At 38.1% G+C, this 19626-nt stretch overlaps 3 protein-coding genes and 1 pseudogene across 7 annotated transcripts; 1 reads left to right on the plus strand and 3 right to left on the minus strand.

Moving 5' to 3' along the window:
* Positions 1-253: 253 nt before the first annotated feature.
* LOC145901721 (cytochrome P450 2U1-like) lies at positions 254-3815 on the minus strand. 2 transcript variants are annotated; one of them, XM_082989487.1, is made up of 11 exons: positions 3737-3815; positions 3243-3676; positions 2694-2861; positions 2483-2631; positions 2289-2391; positions 2117-2229; positions 1901-2016; positions 1671-1777; positions 1382-1526; positions 1170-1327; positions 254-694 (listed from the first exon to the last, which is right to left on the minus strand). In XM_082989487.1, the coding sequence occupies exons 3-11, from the start codon at positions 2754-2756 to the stop codon at positions 383-385; spliced, it is 1266 nt and encodes a 421-aa protein (XP_082845613.1). In that variant the 5' UTR covers positions 2757-2861; positions 3243-3676; positions 3737-3815; the 3' UTR covers positions 254-382. The 2 variants fall into 2 exon arrangements, with proteins under 2 accessions (XP_082845613.1, XP_082845612.1); XM_082989486.1 differs by lacking the exons at positions 3243-3676; positions 3737-3815 and having other exon boundaries at positions 2694-3032.
* A 360-nt stretch (positions 3816-4175) lies between these two features.
* LOC145901719 (cytochrome P450 2A3-like) lies at positions 4176-7517 on the minus strand. 2 transcript variants are annotated; one of them, XM_082989485.1, is made up of 11 exons: positions 7304-7517; positions 6648-6930; positions 6423-6571; positions 6253-6355; positions 6078-6190; positions 5910-6025; positions 5666-5772; positions 5230-5374; positions 5011-5168; positions 4497-4849; positions 4176-4341 (listed from the first exon to the last, which is right to left on the minus strand). In XM_082989485.1, exons 1-10 carry the CDS (start codon positions 7327-7329, stop codon positions 4538-4540), a joined length of 1512 nt encoding a protein of 503 aa, XP_082845611.1. In that variant the 5' UTR covers positions 7330-7517; the 3' UTR covers positions 4176-4341; positions 4497-4537. The 2 variants fall into 2 exon arrangements, with proteins under 2 accessions (XP_082845611.1, XP_082845610.1); XM_082989484.1 differs by lacking the exon at positions 4176-4341 and having other exon boundaries at positions 4396-4849.
* A 3923-nt stretch (positions 7518-11440) lies between these two features.
* On the minus strand, positions 11441-13775 carry LOC145902842 (cytochrome P450 2J6-like; annotated as a pseudogene). The gene is made up of 8 exons (XR_014402627.1): positions 13506-13775; positions 13278-13426; positions 13118-13220; positions 12924-13036; positions 12748-12863; positions 12370-12476; positions 12085-12229; positions 11441-12020 (listed from the first exon to the last, which is right to left on the minus strand). The product of XR_014402627.1 is annotated as a cytochrome P450 2J6-like (transcript).
* Positions 13776-15689: 1914 nt separating this feature from the next.
* LOC145902661 (RNA-binding protein RO60-like) lies at positions 15690-19347 on the plus strand. 2 transcript variants are annotated; one of them, XM_082990713.1, is made up of 12 exons: positions 15690-16005; positions 16158-16338; positions 16408-16535; positions 16591-16792; positions 16998-17098; positions 17176-17304; positions 17409-17569; positions 17745-17862; positions 17930-18099; positions 18374-18437; positions 18496-18642; positions 19004-19347. In XM_082990713.1, exons 1-12 carry the CDS (start codon positions 15871-15873, stop codon positions 19160-19162), a joined length of 1695 nt encoding a protein of 564 aa, XP_082846839.1. In that variant the 5' UTR covers positions 15690-15870; the 3' UTR covers positions 19163-19347. The 2 variants fall into 2 exon arrangements, with proteins under 2 accessions (XP_082846839.1, XP_082846840.1); XM_082990714.1 differs by lacking the exon at positions 19004-19347 and having other exon boundaries at positions 17930-18086; positions 18496-18633.
* Positions 19348-19626: the final 279 nt, after the last annotated feature.

Here is a 19626-nt window from a genome sequence, read left to right on the forward strand (position 1 = left end):
GCAAAAGATGCCTGAGGTTTGAGGTTCAGTTGACGAAACTGTTACCATTTTTCTGCACCGTCATTATGATGTATCGCTCCAGAATATTATGCGTGCCAATGGTCATGGGACAACAACTGGACAACAATGACAAATAAATTTCTTGTTTGACTTTTGGTCATACAGCAAAAGTTCCATTTGGGATCGTTTGATTTCCTGTAAGTTTGTAAATGCATTTATATAACTACAGTGTCTTTTGTTGCAATGGTCAATATAGTCAAAGTAATCTTTAATCCACAATAAACAAACACAAACAGATAAGATAATGACAGATTGGATGTATTGAGGCTTGCATCTTAAGCATATAATTGCATAACGTTGGAAAGCGATGTTATGTATATGTTCAACGCTCCTTCATAATCAACGGATAATGTTGAGGTGAATAAACAGGTCCAGGGGTTCCTTCCATGCTTGGGTTTGGATTAACAGGGTTGGGAAGAACTTCAAACTTCTGCAAGAAACTGACGAGAAACAAGAAAACCTCCATCCTTGCCAAATTTTCCCCCAAACAATTCCTCGCTCCTACTGAAAAGGGGATTACCCGATCGGACCTAACAAACTTGCCATCGGTGTCAAGATGTCGTTCAGGTTTAAACTCATCGGGGTTGGGCCAATGGTTGGGGTCATTGTGTACAGCCCATAGGTTTCCCAAAATCTGTGACACACAAACAGCCTAAAGTAAAATCCCAACCGTTTGCAAGATTCAACGTCGTTTGTGGTTACATGCAAAAACATCTCATTACGCAAGTTTAGCTTTTTTTTTCATTTTTATTTCATTTTAACTATGTGGTCGTGTAACCAGTGGTTGTTATCCTAGTGGTTAGCGTCGCTAGGTTTTTAGACTTACAGTGTGTGGGATTTTGAACAATCAAAATAAAACAAAAAAAATTATTGCAAAACTAATTTTGGTCTATAAACACAATTTAAGCTGTCGTTTATATGCATTTTACCAGGCCATATACCAATCTTTGTTGTAGTAACACTAAGTGTATCATAACTGGGTTAAACTGCGTTTGTGGGTCAAGGTATGAAAACAGATGAAAGCCACTGTTCTACTATGAATTGTTCTGAAGATAAATCTTGACAACTTGCATAACCTATTTGGGTTAAAATAATTAAGATTTAAATACCTGTGTATTCTTGGGAATAATATAACCCATAAACTCAACGTCTTGGTAAGATCTACGTGGAAGGGTAAGTGGAACTGCTGTACGTATGCGATAGCCCTCTTGAACTACAGCTTTCGTGTAAGGAAGATCGCAATCGAAACTTACTCGTCCATCACGACCTGAATGACGTCATCATGAAACCAACATTTGCAACAACCAACAAAAATCTGTACCAATGATAGCGTCAATTTCATCGTGTACTTTTTGTTGAATGTCTGGGTTTCTTATCAGATACAACAAAATCCATCGAATGCTTGTTGTGCTTGTTTCAGTGCCACCGAAGAGGATATCCTTTATGTAGATGCGCAGTTGCTGTTTCTAAAACACAAAAATGCGTAACAGTCGCACAGATGATGTTTAACTATAAACGATTGCACATAGAAAGCATACATAAGCGTTTACCCCCCGTTTTTGACATGGAATGACAATACCCACATATAATGTGATACATAACCTACTCACGGTAAAAGTCGGCTTCGGAATTTCAGCTAGAAATTGTTCCGCAAATCCGCTCGGATTTTGCTTGTCCATTTTCTCCTCCATTTCGTCAATAAACGACATAAACATTTCTGATATGTAAAAAGATCACGTGAACAAAATTCAGGTTTTAGGACGCTTGGTTACAAATACATATAAATATAAGAAGGACAGTTTTGCGTTTTGTCTAAAAAAACATCAGCACAGAATCTTACTAATATCTAGAATGGTCTCCGCTTTCATTTGTTTATAATACGCCTTGATTGGAGGAAAGTGTCTCACCCACGGAGCTACAACCATCAAAATGTAAGCCATCCCATGCGACCGAAACCTGCATGAAATGTGCAGTTTTCAGACATACGTATTTCTTTACTTTCATATCAGATATCTTTACACAGAAAATTTTTAATAAAAGTTGGTTTCCTGCTTACCCAGTTACCAAGCGCGTGACGTAATCCCTCAGGCGTTCGTTCTCTTGGTCGGTACATCGGCGTTTGAGTGTAATGTCAGTCACCACATTCGAAATGCTTTCAGATAAGTCTTTCTGGGGAATGTACGCAATTTTGCAAACTTCCAGATGTTTACAAGTAGCATAAAACGAACCTCAAGGACAAATGGTTTTCCACCTTTTGAACGAATGACGTCACACAGCAGATTCGCCTCTTCCAAAATACGGCTTTCCAAGCTTCTGCCTTCTAAACCAGATCTAAAGTACAATAATAGAAACTCGAAAATTCGTAAAGACGGACAATCTGTTAAGTCAACCACATGCAATAAAACGAAATAGCAAAACAAACCCGGATAAAGCTCTCAAACCAAATCTTCTCTGTGTTTTCCAATCCTCTGGATCATCAATGAAGAATATTCCTTTCCCACATTCCGACGCAAACTCAGACAAAAACGTTTTGAATCTTCCGTTGAACTGGTTGCCTTGTTTCACAAAAGCCTTCAAGCAATAATGTTAATTTACATTTTGGCAAAAATAATTCTCTGTTCCCCACCACATACCTGGTTTATACATTCCAAATCATTTAGGACAACCGTAGGGTGTGCTCCCAATTTAATGAACATAACCGGACCGTAAAGTTTAGACCATTTTGCGAAAGTTTTTTCGGAACGTGTATCGATAAAAGGCAAACTTCCAATCAGAGGTAAGCCTCGAGGCCCTGGAGGAAGCTTCGAAGGTTTTCCACGTGTAAGCCACAACGACATACACAGCACACTGGCCACAGCGATTAGCGCTTGTGTAAAGTACGATGCATGCATCAATGCAAACATTATTTCGGCAAATCTACTGTACATCTTTCTTGCTTAAACGTTATTTCAAACCTGCACATAAATAGATCAATGCACACAAAAACACCCTTGCAACTGAGAGTCTTTTCTTTCCGCTATCATGCACCTACTATAGGTTCGTTACCACACTGTAGTTCACACTGTGAACTTTGAGGTGACAGCGTAAAGAAAAGACTCTCAGTTGCAAGGGTGTTTTTGCGTGCATTTTATTGCTTTTATTACCACTACTACGTAATTTTTGCAGAAACTGACGATGCTTACATAAGCGAAATCGATTTTTTTACAATAAAATCTGCTGACTTCAATCCGAGGCTTGTTGCTTCATTATATATAGTTCATAACGGATTGTTTTTCGAAAATATTTCCGTGTACTTTCTAAACTTCCTTTGACAACCCGACGCACCAGCAAGTGAAGCAGTTGATGTTTTTTTTCAAAACCGCCTACACTTAACAACTTATGTTTGGTCATAGAAACGTCAAACCTTATAACATTCTGAACCAATTATATATAAAACTGACTTGTTGCTTACACGTTTTACAACGAAGCACAGATCTTGTTATGAATTAAGGAACCAATACTCTGTGGTGCACGAATTACCAGCACTTTAGACTCTAAAATTCGTTCTTCCGTGACACATTGTGCTGTAGAGCATTGCTGTACAAGGTGCACGATCTGCAGTGTTCCCGTAGCTATACTAAACATTAGATTTGGTCAAAATATCTCACAGTTTACATTGGACAGCATACAAACTAACCTCAAGATGATAAACAGCATTTCACTGAAGCACACAGCAGAGTAAATAGCGTCAAGGATCAATGGTTTTGTGTTCGTTCAAAACCATTGAACCGAATATTTTTAAAATGTGGGTGTATTTGAAGCTTTATGAACAGATAACATTTTTCTAACAGGTGTTGGTATTACAGGTTATGTGACGATATTGTCATCTTTTGAAACAAAACCGTTATGTGACCTAATTTGTGCCACTTGTCAAAACTATGTAGCAATTTGCACAGTCATTGATATTTGAGATACCTTTGCCTGATGTCTTGCATGCGAACAATCAGGGGACGAAAAAGAAACACGAATATTTATAATTGGTCTCATTTTAGTTATACGTTTTTTTTAAGGGACATGATTTTACCACCATTTAGCCTTTTTGTATTGTTGTGAGCCATTTTCACAAAGTCACCTTGACATACTTTTACATAATTAATGCAAAGACTGGTTGCCTACTTTCGGCAGAATGTGACTGTAGTCCATTCATTCATTTAAGTACAGCTCTTTTTGTGCTCATGTCCGTGCGAAATCGAATTTTCTATTGTTTCAGTAAACTATAGCTCGATTCCAGTCCAAGACAGTCTGTTTTAAACAATTTAATTAATGCAAAGGTACATACGAACGTGGTACAACGCTTCAAATTAATTTTATTCTATGTAGAAAAAGATGACAATTTTGAGATTCAAGTATAAATTCATAAATACAAGGAAAGATTAAAGTTTGCATTTTAGGCATACTTGCATTGGGGAAGCTGATCAATATGTTAACACGGGTTTGTTCAACGCTCCTTCATAATCAACGGATAATGTTGAGGTGAGTAAACAGGTCCAGGGGTTCCTTCCATGCTTGGGTTTGGATTAACAGGGTTGGGAAGAACTTCAAACTTCTGCAAGAAACTGACGAGAAACAAGAAAACCTCCATCCTTGCCAAATTTTCTCCCCAGCAATTCCTCGCTCCTACTGAAAAGGGGATTACCCGATCGGACCTAACAAACTTGCCATCGGCGTCAAGATGTCGTTCAGGTTTAAACTCATTGGGATTCGGCCAATATTTTGGGTCATTGTGTACAGCCCATAGATTTCCGAAGATCTGTAAAAACATTTGTTGACTCTAAAGTAACTTCACCTTCATAACATAACTTAACACTCTGTCGCACAAACATAGCTATATTACAAACGTAGCCTAATCAATACCGCTGCAATGTTAGTTGTCAATTCTAATATGGCTACAACAGGATTTAACCAATATACCTGTGTGCCTTTGGGAATAACATAACCCATAAATTCAACATCTTCATAATTTCTCCTGGGTATGGTCAAAGGAACAACAGAACATCGTCGGTATCCCTCCTGAATTACAGCTTTTGTGTAGGGAAGATCGCTATCATATCGTACTCTTCCATCACGACCTAATTACAAAAGACCGATCACAAAGACGATAAAGATTGTTATATAAAAACTCATTTATACCAATAACAACATCAATTTCATCATGTATTTTTGTCTGAATGCTTGGATTTTTGATGAGATACAACAAAATCCACCGTATACTCGTGGTACTGGTTTCAGTACCCGCAGACAATAGATCCTTTATATATATAAGCAATTGCTGTTTCTAAAAAAGAAAGTGATGATCATAATTTATATTTATAACATAGTGAAAAATTTCAATATATTGTTAATAAGGCGCAGCCTCTAAAATGAAAAACAGGCTGATGGCCATGTACAGAGACTACTCTACTTTGTAAAGTGACTTTCGCAGTCTTCGTCTCCGTTTTCCACGTACACTGCACACTAACCACTAAGTGTTAGACGCCAATCACAAGATTACTGATTAAACCTGATCAGATGAAACTGTGTGCACAACTGTCTGCAGCTTATATTGTACTTTATTTATCCGACTTACCGTGAAAGTCGGTTTGGGTCTTTCAGCAAGAAATTGTTCCATAAATCCGATCGGATTTTTGGGATCCATTTGTTTTTCTTGCTCGTCTATAAAGCACCGAAACATATCTGAAATGAAAACAAACATGATCTCTAAACAGGTAGCACAGCGGTTGCGTTAAAATTTCTCGCTTTCACTGGGCCGGTTATGAAGAAATTTGGGTCAACCTGAAATGACAGCTTAAATATACTCTCCGTTTACGCACCGTTGGTAGCGGCTACTTGTTTCTCCATTTGACTAAAATGCGCTTTAAATGGGGGAAAGTACCTCGTCCATGGTGCCACAACCAACAAAATATAAATCAGTCCATGTGCTCTAAATCTATACAAGAACGTTGTGTTTTTGCAAAGTAAGCGTTTTTTTTATTGTTTACCCAGTAACAACGTGATTGACGTAATCCCGTAGATCCTCATTTCCTTGATCGGTGCACCTACGGTTGATGGTTATACCATTTACCACGTTTGAGATGCTTTCAGATAAATCCTTCTGCAGATGGTAAAAACATTTTACTTTATTCGGTAAATCAATCATTCACATTTATCGTTTACCTCCAGAATAAACGGTTTACCATTTTTGGATCGTATTATATCGCACAGCATATCAGCTTCTTCCAAAATGCGGCTTTCCAGACTTCTACCTTGAAGAGCCGAGCTGTCGAATATGACACTCATGTAATTATATGCCACCCTCAAAAAGACGACCATTGTGCGGAACAAACCCTGAAAACGCCCTCAGTCCAAATGTTCTTTGGGTTTTCCATTGTTCATGATCGTCTATGAACAAAATTCCATTTCCACCTAGTGACGCAAACTCGGATAAAAAAGTTTTGTATCTTCCGTTGAACTGGTGACCCCGTTTTACAAATGCCTATAAGTAAAAGTATCAATAGTAGGCAAAACATTCTTTCCTATTGCAAGTAACGCAAAAGCAAATTATGCAGTACCTCTTCCATGGCTTTTAGACTGTTTAAGACAACGGTGGGGTTCGATCCCAATTTGACGTACATAACTGGACCATAGATTTTCGCCCATTTTGCGAAGGTTTTCTCGGCATTGCTTTTGATGAACGGTAAACTTCCAACAAACGGAAGACCCCAAGGCCCAGGAGGCAACCTTGATTGTTTTTCGCGCTTGATCCAATAGATTAAACCAAAAAAACTTATTAAAGTGAGCCCCACATATGTAAAACACGATGTTTCCATAAAGCTCAGCATTTTGTTGTGAAACCTGCGACAAACAAATGACAGATTTTTTAGTTCAAATACAACTATTGTACTTCTTGTGTTACGTATTGCAAGCAATTCCATCACGCATATGTCCAAATAATTAAAGGGTCAAATTTAACACAGATGTAGATCTAAATACAAGCAATTTATATGCATATGGTTTAGTGATGAAATGTTTACTGAAACTCATTTGTATGCTGCAGCCCAAATTCACCCAGCGGTGCAAGTACAAGAGTCAATAGTATGTTTGTTTGATTAAGAGTGGCTACTGGTAGTGGTAAAGGTATAGTCAAGGACTTGCTTTACAATGACAAACCTTTTTATAAGTTTTGACAACTATAAAATTGTAATATGGTAGTAATTTATATTTCTACCTATGTATATATAATTCGCCGTTCATTTTGTACACTTCCAAAAGCAACTTGGCTAGACTCTATTTGGCATAAACTGCTGAAGTGGTTTTCCAACTCATTTCATATTGTCTAGCTGTTTGTAGCAGTCGTACAAGACTGACAAACAAAGTTATTAAATACATATTGTCTTTTTTCCAAAGTTAAACTGCCTAAACCTTTTCCCATCTAAACGAAACTTAGCTGAACCCTTTCAATGCAGAGAGACAAGTAACAAGATGGCAGACTTAATTCAGTGGAACAGAACTTGCTCAACCGTGTCCGCTAAAACGCACTTACTCCATTTGCGGAACGAATCATATTTTAAATTTTCCGTTTCGCTATGATGGCATTGTGTCGCGTTTCTGGAGTAAATATTCCTAAAATGTGCAAAACATATCTTTCCTGCTGCGAATATATTTAGCTTGGTAAAATTCGATTTATTGCGTTATCAGCTTGCACTGTCATTGTTGGAAAAGTGATAACTAGGACTGGCCTAGATGGCTACTTAATCATCCAACCAAGATATATTTTTTGAATTTATATATTTCGCCTATGCGGCATCCTCAGTATTCTAAAAACAACAAGAGTAATCGTAGCTATTAGCATCAATAGCACACATCAAGACTAAAGGCCCGTTTACACTACAGACGATTCCGTGTTTGTTTTATTGTGCGCGCGTGCTGAGTTGTGCTGGGATGGGATGTGCCGGTCTGTGCTGGGATGTGCTCGCTTTTGCTCGATGAGCATAAATTCGGGCACAGTTGGGCACATTTCAGCACACATTGATGCGAGAGTGCAAGGCGACTGCTTAAAAGGAGAGGACATATATTAATTTAGTTGTGGTTGTGTGATGTGACCGCGTTTGACATGTGAGCGATTGTTTTGAGTGTATGAAATGGTGCCATAGCTGCATTGCAAAGCGGTGTGTGAAACGTCGTCTCAGCGTGATGCTGCTGTGGAAAACCATTGTCCTGGTTTAATTATACCATCTTTGTTTTCAGATCTGTGGTGTTTGGTTCAACATACTGTAGTGTTACCTTGCGTCGTAAAAAATTATGTAAAACAGTACATGTCTTAACTATGTGAAACAATACCTTTGTTCAAGAATATGTACAGCCAACAACTTCAATTTGTACCTGTAATATTGCTGGCGGGGCCGAGAAATGCAAGGCAAGACTGACATCCTTAAAAAATGATCAACGCAACTTGTCACTTGCACTTGTCGGTTTCATGTTTGTTACAAGGAAATCCCTGTAGTCGTGCTCGATTATTCCAGTAGTGTAAACGCCGTGTGTACCAGACTGTGCTGTGCCGTGCCAAACTGTGTTCGTGTGTAAACGGGCCTTAACATGTACACTTAACCTTCAGACCGAAATCCTGTACGAAACCAAATAAAAAACACACAAGCCCAGCAGCAGTTGAACGGTAGCAACGGAAAACGTTGTTGCGTCAGCGGTTTGCCTGCGGGTGTGAAGATAACATTTACAGGCACCACACCAGTGTCTGGATGGATTAGAACGGTTTAAAAGATTAAAATGGAAATAGAAAATGTAAATTGGAAATGTAAATAAAAAATATAAAAACAACAAGAAAACGTTGTGTTTATCGTATCCTGGGCAAAACCATACGTTGAATGTTAATTGTTGCATTGGTTATGGCCTGCCATTTCGACTCGCATACGTCAAGTGTTCTGCAGCAAGGTTGTTCGGCAAACGTTACGTAGTAGCATTTACCCAGGCCAGACTTTGTGCTTAGCACCGTGTTGTGCTTGCTTACGTAATGCACAAAAAGAGCAGCTTTATCGTCTTTGCTTTTGCATACTTCTGTGTGGGCTTTACCCCACAACGCTCTATGGCCACGCCACCTTGTGGAAAATGAATTTTTTGTTCGGCCGACGTAATTGTCGCCACATATCATACATGTGGCAACATATATGCCATAGTTTCGGCAGTTTAGCACTTGGGACAGTTGGAGGTTTCCCTTGGGCGTGATCAAAGTCGAGGTTTCTTAGAATGTCTGTGTTAGGCCTCAGTACGTAGTGTGGGGAGATGTTGGCCAGAGAGACCGAATGGTTGTCACCAGTGATGATACCATCCGACTGTCTGTAAAAATTATTCCCATATTTTAATGTTATGCTTCCCAAGGTGAGGGAGGTTAATTTAACCAACAACCCTCGTACGTCGTCCGGAAAGTTGGAACTTTCCTTCAGGGCTGCGGTGACAGCTTCTCTTACCAATGTACGGGTTACGTTGTTGTATAGTCCCACTACATCTGCTGCGGTGATGTACAGCCTTTTACGTATTTCTTTTTCGTTGTTTTGGTTGTTCTTTTTGCATTCTGATACTTCTTTTGCATATTGTATGCTGTCGCGGCAGTATTCGTCAATCTCAGAATGACAGTAGTTCACATCTATTCGGTGGAGCAGGTGTTCTAAAAACGCTGTTATTCTGGAAGTTGCAATATTGCCGGCAGCTTGAACAAGCCTCACTGGAATATCAGTAATTGCAAATGTTTTCAGGTTCTGTGCGCTGAACTTGTGCGTCTTGAAAAGAGGATATGCGTAAGCGGCACTTGCGTCGGCGAAATACTTTGCGCTTGGGCCTGAGATTCGGCGAAAGCTATTACCAAATGGTTTCATCCCGACAGGGAGTAGTTGGAAATCTTTAATGTGCGCGGAAGCAAATTTTCTTCTGTGTATGGTTGATCTTTAAACACAAAATCCCATTCCGCATTTCGAATGTGCCTCTCAAGGCTTTCCCAAAACTTGTACGCCAGGTACCGGGAGATTGCTCACGATACCCATGACTAGACGCTCACAACCGTGCGGGCGCTGCTGTCTATGCGGTAATAGAGGAGGCACTATGTCTATGGTCAAGGAAACCTCGACTTTGATCACACCAAACGGAAACCTCCAACTGTCACAAGTGCTAAACTGCCGAAACTATGGCATATATGTTGCCACATGCATGATATGTGGCGATAATTACGTCGGCCAAACAAACAAATCATTTTCCACAAAGTGGCGTGGCCATAGAGCGTTGTGGGGTAAAGCCCAAACAGAGATATGCAAAAGCAAAGACGATAAAGCTGCTCTTTTTGGACACCACGTCAGCAAGTACAACACGGTGCTAAGCACAAAGTCTGGCCTGGGTAAATGCTACTACGTAACGTTTGTCGAACAACATTGCTGCAGAACACTTGACGTATGCAAGTCGAATTGGCAAGTCATAACCAATGCAACAATTAACATTCAACGCATGGTGTTGCCCAGGATGCGATAAACACAACGTTTTCTTGTTGTTTTTATATTTTTTATTTCCATTTTAATCTTTTAAACCGTTCTAATCCATCCAGACACTGGTGTGGTGCCTGTAAATGTTATCTTCACACCCGCGAGCAAACCGCTGACGCAACAACGTTTTCCGTTGCTACCGTTCAACTGCTGCTGTGCCTGTGTGTTTTTATTTTGTTTCGTACAGGATTGCGGTCTGGAGGTTAAGTACATGTTAGTCTTGATGTGTGCTATTGATGATAATCACTACGATTACTCTTGTTGTTTTTAGAATACTGAGGATGCCGCATCGGAGAAATATATGTTAAAAAAACCCATCTTGGTTGGATGATTAAGTAGAAATCTAGGCCAGTCCTAGGTATCACTTTTTGAAAGAATTTTAGCGCTTTTAGCCCAAAACCAATCCAAGAAGTCGGTGGGAGATCTACGCTTTATGTACAAGCATACGGTAATTCTGTTTTTGGTTTGTTGAAAAAAGGCAAAGTGCAAATACTGTGTTTAGATTTAGTAAAGCACCACCATCAACCAACGAATCAAGCTTGTGTAAATGTGCCCGTCCAAAGCATTTCCAACTTGTCTCAATACAGATTATCGATGTTAGTTGGACCCTTTTTCTACTAAACAAATGTCTGCCGATTGATATATGCTATTATGATGTCTTGTGTGCAGATACCGTCATGGGATAAAGAAAACGATTTATTTGATTGGTTTTGTTTTAGTTATAACACGTTTGTTTTTATAGAAATCTCATTAATTTTGCTATTATTGCGCATTCATTGTATTTCTATAAGACAGTTTCAGAAGGCTACAAACGTATATAGGCCTACATTGAAATAACCATAATGTAAAGGTAAATCAACAAGACACAACACGGCCTTAAACAGAAACAATTTGATTGCGTGTAGGAAAATTTGACGATTTTGTGGATTAAGCGTAAAATCAGTTTTAGAACGATCGAAGTTTGCATTTTGGACATAATTGCATTGAAAGGCAAATCAATGTTATACGAAGGTTTACTTAACGCTCCTTCATAATCAACGGATAATGTTGAGGTGAGTAAACAGGTCCAGGGGTTCCTTCCATGCTTGGGTTTGGATTAACAGGGTTGGGAAGAACTTCAAACTTCTGCAAGAAACTGACGAGAAACAAGAATACCTCCATTCTTGCCAAATTTTCTCCCCAGCAATTCCTCGCTCCTACTGAAAAGGGGATTACCCGATCGGACCTAACAAACTTGCTATCGGCGTCAAGATGTCGTTTTGGGAATAACATAACCCATAAATTCAACATCTACGTAGTTTCTCCTGGGTATGGTCAGAGGAACAACAGAACATATCCGGTAAGCTTCCTGAATTACAGCTTTTGGGTAGGGAAGATCACAGTCATAACGTACTGGTCCATCACCACCTAAATCACAAAAGACTGATTACCAACTACTATTAAGTTTGTGATTATTAAAACTCATTTATACCAATAACAACATCAATTTCATCATGTATTTTTTTTTGAATGCTTGGATATTTTATGAGGTACAACAATATCCATCTAATGCTCGTTGTACTGGTTTCCGTACCCGCAGACAATAGATCCTTCACATAGATAAACAGTTGCTGTTTCTAAGGAAAGAGAGCAGTGGATATTAATCATGGTTATAATGGCAAACAATTTCCAAATGCTTAAAAGCAACCTCCAAAACGATAAATTCAAATCTTATCTTAGTCCTCGAAAAAAATTAAAATTTATTTATCCGACTTACCGTGAAAGTCGGTTTGGGTCTTTCAGCAAGAAACTGTTCCATAAATCCGATCGGATTTTTGGGATCCATTTGTTTTTCTTGCTCGTCTACAAAGCACCGAAACATATCTAAAAAACAAGTTACATTACCAGTCAGCGTATAGTAGTTCAAAGTTGCACGGTATCACAGGACCGCGCGGTGGTGGAGAAATGTGGGGAGATTTAGCCAAACCGGTCAAACGTTTTCATGACCGGCCCTGTGCCTTCTGTATCGCACAGTTTCACAGGTTGATTTGAAGACGCTTTTAAAAAACAAACAAGTTGCATCGTTTCAAAACAAATATTTCCTCTTCCGCTTTCGTAAGTTTGCCAAATTTAAAGGAATATTTTTCAGACGCACCGTTTACGGCGGCTGTTTCTGTCTCCATTTGTCTGAAGTGCGCTTTAAATGGGGGAAAGTACCTCGTCCATGGAGCCACAACCAACAAAATATAAATCAGTCCATGTGCTCTAAATCTATACATACAATATTTTTTTTAAATAAAGCATTATATCGTGGCCATAATAAACGCTTGCCCAGTAACCACACGATTGACATAATCCCGTAGTTCTTCGTTTCCCTTGTCAGTGCACCTACGGTTAATGGTTATACCATTCACCACGTTTGAGATGCTTTCAGATAAATCCTTCTGCAGACGGTGGAAACGAAGTGTATCACAAAAACAATTTACTTTATGCAGTAAATTCAATCATTCACATTTGTAGGATACCTCTAGAATAAATGGTTTTCCATTTTTCGAACGTATTATATTGCACAGCAAATCAGCTTCTTCTAAAATTCGGCTTTCCTGGCTTCTGCCTTGCAAAGATGAGCTTTCAAAATGCGCAACGTTAAAATATTTGTCAATCATTACAAGACACTAAACAAACCCTGAAAACGCTCTTAGTCCGAATGTTCTTTGAGTTTTCCATTGCTCTGGGTCATCTATAAACAATATTCCATTTCTCCCTAGTGACGAAAACTCGGATAAAAACGTTTGGTATCTTCCGTTGAACTGATGCCCCCTTTTCACAAAAGCCTTCAAGAAAAGCACAACTTGTGGGCAAAACATACATGTTTTTCTATTTCAAATCGCACAAAAATAAATCATACAGTACCTCTTGCATAGCGTCCAAAGTGTCCAAGACAACGGTTGGGTTTGATCCCAACCTAACGTACATAACTGGACCATAGATTTTCGCCCATTTTGCGAAGGTTTTCTCAGCATGAATGCCCATGAACGGCAAATTTCCGATAAACGGAAGGCCCCAAGGTCCTGGAGGCAACCTTGAATGTTTGCCGCGTTTAAACCAGAAGATTAAACACAAGAAACTAATCAAAGTGACGCCCACATAAGTAAAACATGATGTTTTCATAAAGTCCAGCATTATGTGGAATTATAAACCTGCGACAATCAAATGGAAGATATGTCAACATAGAATCACAAATATTACGCCTTTACTGCACCTTATGATTCGTATTGCAAAGAATACCGCGCAAAAGTCCTAATTAATTGTGTATAAAAGTTAACACGGTTGCACATTTAAATACAAGCAATTTAGTTACATTGGTTTAGTAAAACACTGTAAAGAAATTTTGTAAAGTAGAAACGCGTTGTACTGCTCAAATTCCGCCAGCCTTTTTATCAGGTCATTTATGTGCAAGTATAAAGGTCATTATGAGTAGATTTGTTTGCTCAGTCAACAGGACTAGCAGTTCAATGACAAACCCAATAAGCAACTGGACGTAGGCTATGTTACACTATGTTGTTTTATAACCTTTGACAACTTAAAATTGCATTGTTGTGTAGTCATATACAATATATTAGCCCGTGTATACATAATTCGCTTTTATGCACTTCAAAAGTAATTTGGATGAACTATAATTAACTCAAGTTGTTTTACAATACATTTCATATATTGTCTAGTTAATTACAGCAGTCGTAGAAGAATAACAAAAAGAATTGTTTAATATAGCCTATGTTGTCCTTTTTCGAAAATTAAACTGCCCAAACACTTTCTGTTCTTAAGCAAAACCCAGTTGAATACTTTCCACACAGACAGGCAAAGTGGTTTGAACTTGTTCAACCGTGTCCGTTACAAACTACCCCATTTGGGAAACAAATCATATTTTAAATTATCCGTTTGACTGTGATGGCATTGTATCGTGTTTCTGGAGTAAATATTCTTAAAATGTGAAAAATATATCTTTCCCACTATGAAAATTTCTACCTTGGTAAATTTAGAATTACCATTCTCCCACTTTTTGCAAACGGAACCCCTAAACAAAAGAATGCGTTGTCAGTGTACTCTGTCATTGTAGGTGTCAAATGACAAAAAGGCGTCCGTGAACATTTTTAGGTAAAGCATACACAAACATACAGCTAAATATTTTAATTTTTATTTGCACGATTAAATGGTTAAAATCAAAATACAGAAATTTGTGTGTGCGTAAAGCTAAAAGAACAAAGACCTAATTTCACAATTATCTTGATATGTAACTATCTACTAACGTAAATAAAATGACATTTTGTTGTTATCTTGCATTTGCGTAAATTACATCAAACGTAATTGTACACACGTATGGTATAAGTGGGAATACCGTTTGGCGATTTCAAATCACCAACTTGCGCTGACAGAGAGACAAAGCAAGTCCGGCGGATCAGGGTAAAAAATCTGCTCACAAACTCTTTGATTATTCAATTTAGTGGCTAGACAATATTCAATTTCTGCTCGTTTCTAACACTTGATATGTTTGTATCGTGAGCCACAACGACACGATGATGTAACTGCTGACTACCACGGCCATACGAAAAACAACAATGTATTTAGGTCATGATCATGATTAATTGGTCCGTTACTCTCTGACGTTAGGTTTTAATTGCCACAAAATGCAAAAGTATGTGGCTGAAGTTAAGTTAGGTAACGTTTTTTTGTCGATTTGCTTTAACCAGCGAAGTGCTTGAACCAGTTCATAGAGATTAGTGGCTTGAACCATTTGTTCTTGCTTTAAACTCCTTTATCCAGTTTCAGCTATTTTCATCTGCGGTAACTCGGGTAATTCAGCACGTGGTTCTTGGAGAGCGCACTTGCGTCTAATAATAGTATAGTATACTAAACAGCATACTGATACCACAGTATACTCTTGGAGTATACTATGCTGATACAATGGTCAAAAAAGGTAATTAACACAAAATCATGTTTGTTCATGTGTGACGCCTGTAGAAATCATATCGCCTTTCGGTAAATGCTGTTGAGAATTGCCGCACATCATTGATGTTTACATATATAGAGGTTGCAGGGGTAATAATAGGTTATTCCAATTTCTAATTAGCAACTATAACACCAGATATGCTGTTTTGTTATGTAGCAGCGTTCACACAGCATTGTTGAATTTCAAAGATCTCCAACAAATTAATAAAAGTCATTGCTTAATTACCAATATAAGAGAATTAATTACCAATATAAGAGAATAAAATTATGCATGGCGTGCTCCAGAAATACAGAAAGTTCAAACCTGTTCACCACTGCCAGGCTGGAACCTTTACAAAAGAAACAACCTGTAGCAGAAGTCTTGCAGTTACCAATACCAACTGTCAATAATGCCTTAATTTTGCAGGTACAAATGTATAATGTGTTAGATACTTTACTGCTGGAAAACATAGTCTTAAAACTGATATTTTTAGATGATACCAACAAATGTTTGGCCCAAACTTCATTTACCTTGAAATTTATATAATGATGTTCTAATGTTTTAAACCTGTGTCATAGACCTGTTCTGTCACCAAATTTTGGAGATTTTTGTATGCTGGAAAACAACATGGTGCACACTTGGCGTTTAAACCTGATGGTGATTTCCCTGACAACCCATGTGAGCATGTGGTAGAACAGCTAATAAAAAATGGCTCTGGGATGTCTGTCATCAGTTCACTATACAAAGTCACCCAGGAAAGTTAGTGCTTTTTGCCTTTGGATTCTTGCACACATGTTTTACCACTTTATTTTTGTTTTGACTAATTAGATAATTTTGGCTTGGATGAAGGCATTGCTTACACTATGGCTGTATGTGTCTGTAGTAGTGGGGAAGTAAAGCAACGCGCCCTTCAAATGCTTGACCAAATATGCACAAATCCACGATTGTTTTTACAGGTTGAAGAAAAATATGTCTTTACATTTTCTTTGCTTAGTATTTACATGTTTTTAGTTTGCCTTTTATTATGAGGCCATAAATAAAGCTACACATCGTGGTGGGTGGACAAAACCAATAAAAAAAGCTGTGAAGGAATGGTACTGCAACAAACGGCCCTATGATGTAGCATTCGGAGTGAGCAGCTGTCCATCATTTCAACATATGAACCACTCACGGTTACTCAGGTCTTGTCATGTGAAACCAGGAGAATCATTAGGTTTGTATAAAGAAATTGTTATCTGTAGTCACACCTGAGACAATGTGTTGTGCACTGTTTAATGTTTAAAATAAGCAGTAAGTCACACAATTCATTTGTACCTTAGTCAGATGCCCTTTAACAAAACATTGTTGTAAAGTATGTGTAAATTTTGCAAGGGTTTATTTTGGTGTAATGTATATCAGTTTGTTTGCTGTTTTAATAGCATTGCAAATGTTGACTGCATATGTTGCACGGGGCTACAGTAAAGTACAGCAGGACTACGGTGATCAAATACAGAAGAGTGATGATCCTGAAGTAAAAAAAGTATGTTTCCTAATGCCTGTTGCAATACTATGAAACTGATTTTATACTCATGTATAGTTAATTTATGTTTGTAATAGCTAATGGAATTTCTGGATGCAATTACTAAGATAAAGCAGTGGAATGAGGTGGATGATGTTTCGTTGCTGATTTTTAAGCACAAGTTAATATGGGGTCACTTGCCACATTCACTTCACAAAAATGAAAAGGTTACTCTGAAATTTACTACATATATACTGTACCGACAAACTGACTTTCAAGTGAAAAAAATTAAGTTTAACAAACAAGCTGTCCAACCTGCTGCTGTGTTTAGATTTGGCAGAATGCTCTACCAGGAATTCCAATTGACATTCTCATTTGTAAACTTCCTGATTTTCACATTTTGAAGCTTATTGATGGTGACAGTGACATTACCAACCTTATCATTGACAGGATTAAATCAGAAATGAAATCATCTGGCTTACATCCATTCAGGTAACATGCAAGTAGTGTTTACATGCAATTAACTATCCATGTAAGAGAAAATGAATTTGTAATTGCCATTTATGCTGTTTTACATTCAAGCTTTAATGTCAGAGGACTTTGAGCTATTTCTAAACTTAACATGTTTGGTAACGTACACAATACTAAAACCTCAGCCAACATACAGGATATTTTGGCATAAAAATGTATATGCTTCCGGTGAGTCAGTTAGAGGGAAAAAGAAATGGTCACCCAACAATCAAATACTGGATGCCTTGGAGGTTGCTTTTCAAAAGTCCCTGACGGTTTGTGTTACCCAATGGACATTTTAATACAGTTGTACAAACAATTATGCATTTTTATTAACAACAGAATGTAGTGCCAACAGGAAAAAGAATTTGTGTAACCACTGACGCCTCAAAGTCAATGAAGGGGAACATTGTGAACAGCAACTGTTTGGACTGCCTTACTGTGGCTGCTAGCATGTGTTTTATTATTGCTAAAACTGAAAGGAATTCTACCATCCAAGGTTTTTCCAAAAAGTAAGACTGTGTCTGATAAATGTTCTAGGTGTGCAGGTGTGCTTATATCTTATGTATTGAACTAACAACAGATCTTGTGTTTTGCTTTATGTAAGTTAGTTTTTATTGGGGTTAAAAGGTGTAAAAATGTTGCAACAGCATAATTCCTATAATGTTGAATTTATTTATGTTGGTACAACATTACTACCAAAGTGTTATGATCGAAGTAAGATTTTGTGGTAATGTGTACCATATTGAAAGTTTTTACTTGCACCGAATCTTTCTACCTCTTTAGGCTTGAGACCATTGCTGTTTCCCAATCTGACACTGTACAAACTGTAAAGGAAAAGATTAGTTCAGTAAGTGTAATAAGAGTTTACTTTCAGTCAAGTCCAATTCTAAATTCTTGGGTTGTAGATTTCTTTAGGTGGCACTGACTGCTCTCGGCCCATGATAACTGCAAAAAGAAAGAACAAGGAGTTTGATTGTTTTATTGTGTTCACCGACAACGATACGTGGAAAGGTAAAACGTCGCCTTCTGAAGCCTTGCAGCAGTACAGAGAGGTGAGTAGTTGGACTTTTTTATTCCTATCCTCAACGCTGGAAAGTAACGTGCACGCTTTAATTGATCTTGCAAATCATCCGCGGCTGCTTGTAATGTTAACGTTTGAATTAAATCGAAAAATTAATTTTTGTATTTGTATGAAACTGCGTTGTTTTTGCGGTTATTGACGATGGTTACAAGTATAGACGCAATGTGTATATCGAAGATCATGTTACTGACTTCAATTCAAACGCGCGGAAAGGACGCCAAGAAGGGCATTTACAGGGGGCAAAAAACGAAAACTAACAACTATTTGTTATCGTAACATAAAAAACAAAAAAAATTGCCTTCCCCTAATTTTTTTTCTGCGAACTGTTTTAGAAAACCGAAATTCCTGCACGTCTTATTGTTGTGGCGCTTGCAGCGAAGTCCTTTGAAAAACCGGTGGCCGATGAAAACGACCGAGGAATGTTGGACATCTGCGGGTTTGGCGAAACCACACCTTCCCTGATCAGTAGCTTTATATCCGGGAAGTTTTAACTCCAAAATTTTTAGCCACTGAATGGTTTCTTAGTGCACTTAATATAAAGTCTTTACACATTTTTTGCATTGCCTGTTTTACCTGCGATATGTAGCCGGTAGCTTGTGTTTAAATGTGCCTTGTTTTGCTTCAACGTAGTATTTTGACCTATGCATGATGTTTTCGTATTTTAAATAAATAGACAAATAAACTTTTTAAAAAAGTTACAGGGCGTTAGTTTTTCTGGCAGATATAATTTTAAAAATCAATGGTAACTAACACCCATCCTGCACATTTTTAGGAAGGGTACGCACAAACTCTTGCAAATCCTGCCACCACTGCCTCTTAAATATCAACAACAGAGGCGTGTACGGCTGTTCTATTTGGCTCATTCTTTCATCAATATTTTTATTCTTTTGGGCCATTCTTAAATATTTATGCTTGGGGATTGCATCGCGTAAAATTCTATCCAAATGTTTCATTT

Source organism: Ascidia mentula, chromosome 5 (genome assembly GCF_947561715.1).
Source record: "Ascidia mentula chromosome 5, kaAscMent1.1, whole genome shotgun sequence".
In the NCBI taxonomy this organism is placed as follows: domain Eukaryota; kingdom Metazoa; phylum Chordata; class Ascidiacea; order Phlebobranchia; family Ascidiidae; genus Ascidia; species Ascidia mentula.

Excerpts from the sequence above, each read along its gene's own strand:
- LOC145901721 (XM_082989486.1), bottom strand. The coding sequence starts at position 2,987 with ATGTACAGTAGATTTGCCGAAATAATGTTTGCATTGATGCATGCATCG. Across the intron at positions 2,230-2,288 it reads GAAAACCATTTGTCCTTGAG|AAAGACTTATCTGAAAGCAT; the intron begins GTTCGTTTTATG and ends TACATTCCCCAG. Across the intron at positions 2,017-2,116 it reads GTCACGCGCTTGGTAACTGG|GTTTCGGTCGCATGGGATGG; the intron begins GTAAGCAGGAAA and ends CATTTCATGCAG.
- LOC145901719 (XM_082989485.1), bottom strand. The coding sequence starts at position 7,329 with ATGAACGGCGAATTATATATACATAG. Across the intron at positions 6,572-6,647 it reads GTCTAAAAGCCATGGAAGAG|GCATTTGTAAAACGGGGTCA; the intron begins GTACTGCATAAT and ends TTTTACTTATAG. Across the intron at positions 6,356-6,422 it reads GGACTGAGGGCGTTTTCAGG|CTCGGCTCTTCAAGGTAGAA; the intron begins GTTTGTTCCGCA and ends CATATTCGACAG.
- LOC145902661 (XM_082990713.1), top strand. The coding sequence starts at position 15,871 with ATGGCGTGCTCCAGAAATACAGAAAGTTCAAACCTGTTCACCACTGCC. Across the intron at positions 16,793-16,997 it reads GAAACCAGGAGAATCATTAG|CATTGCAAATGTTGACTGCA; the intron begins GTTTGTATAAAG and ends CTGTTTTAATAG. Across the intron at positions 17,305-17,408 it reads CACTTCACAAAAATGAAAAG|ATTTGGCAGAATGCTCTACC; the intron begins GTTACTCTGAAA and ends TGCTGTGTTTAG.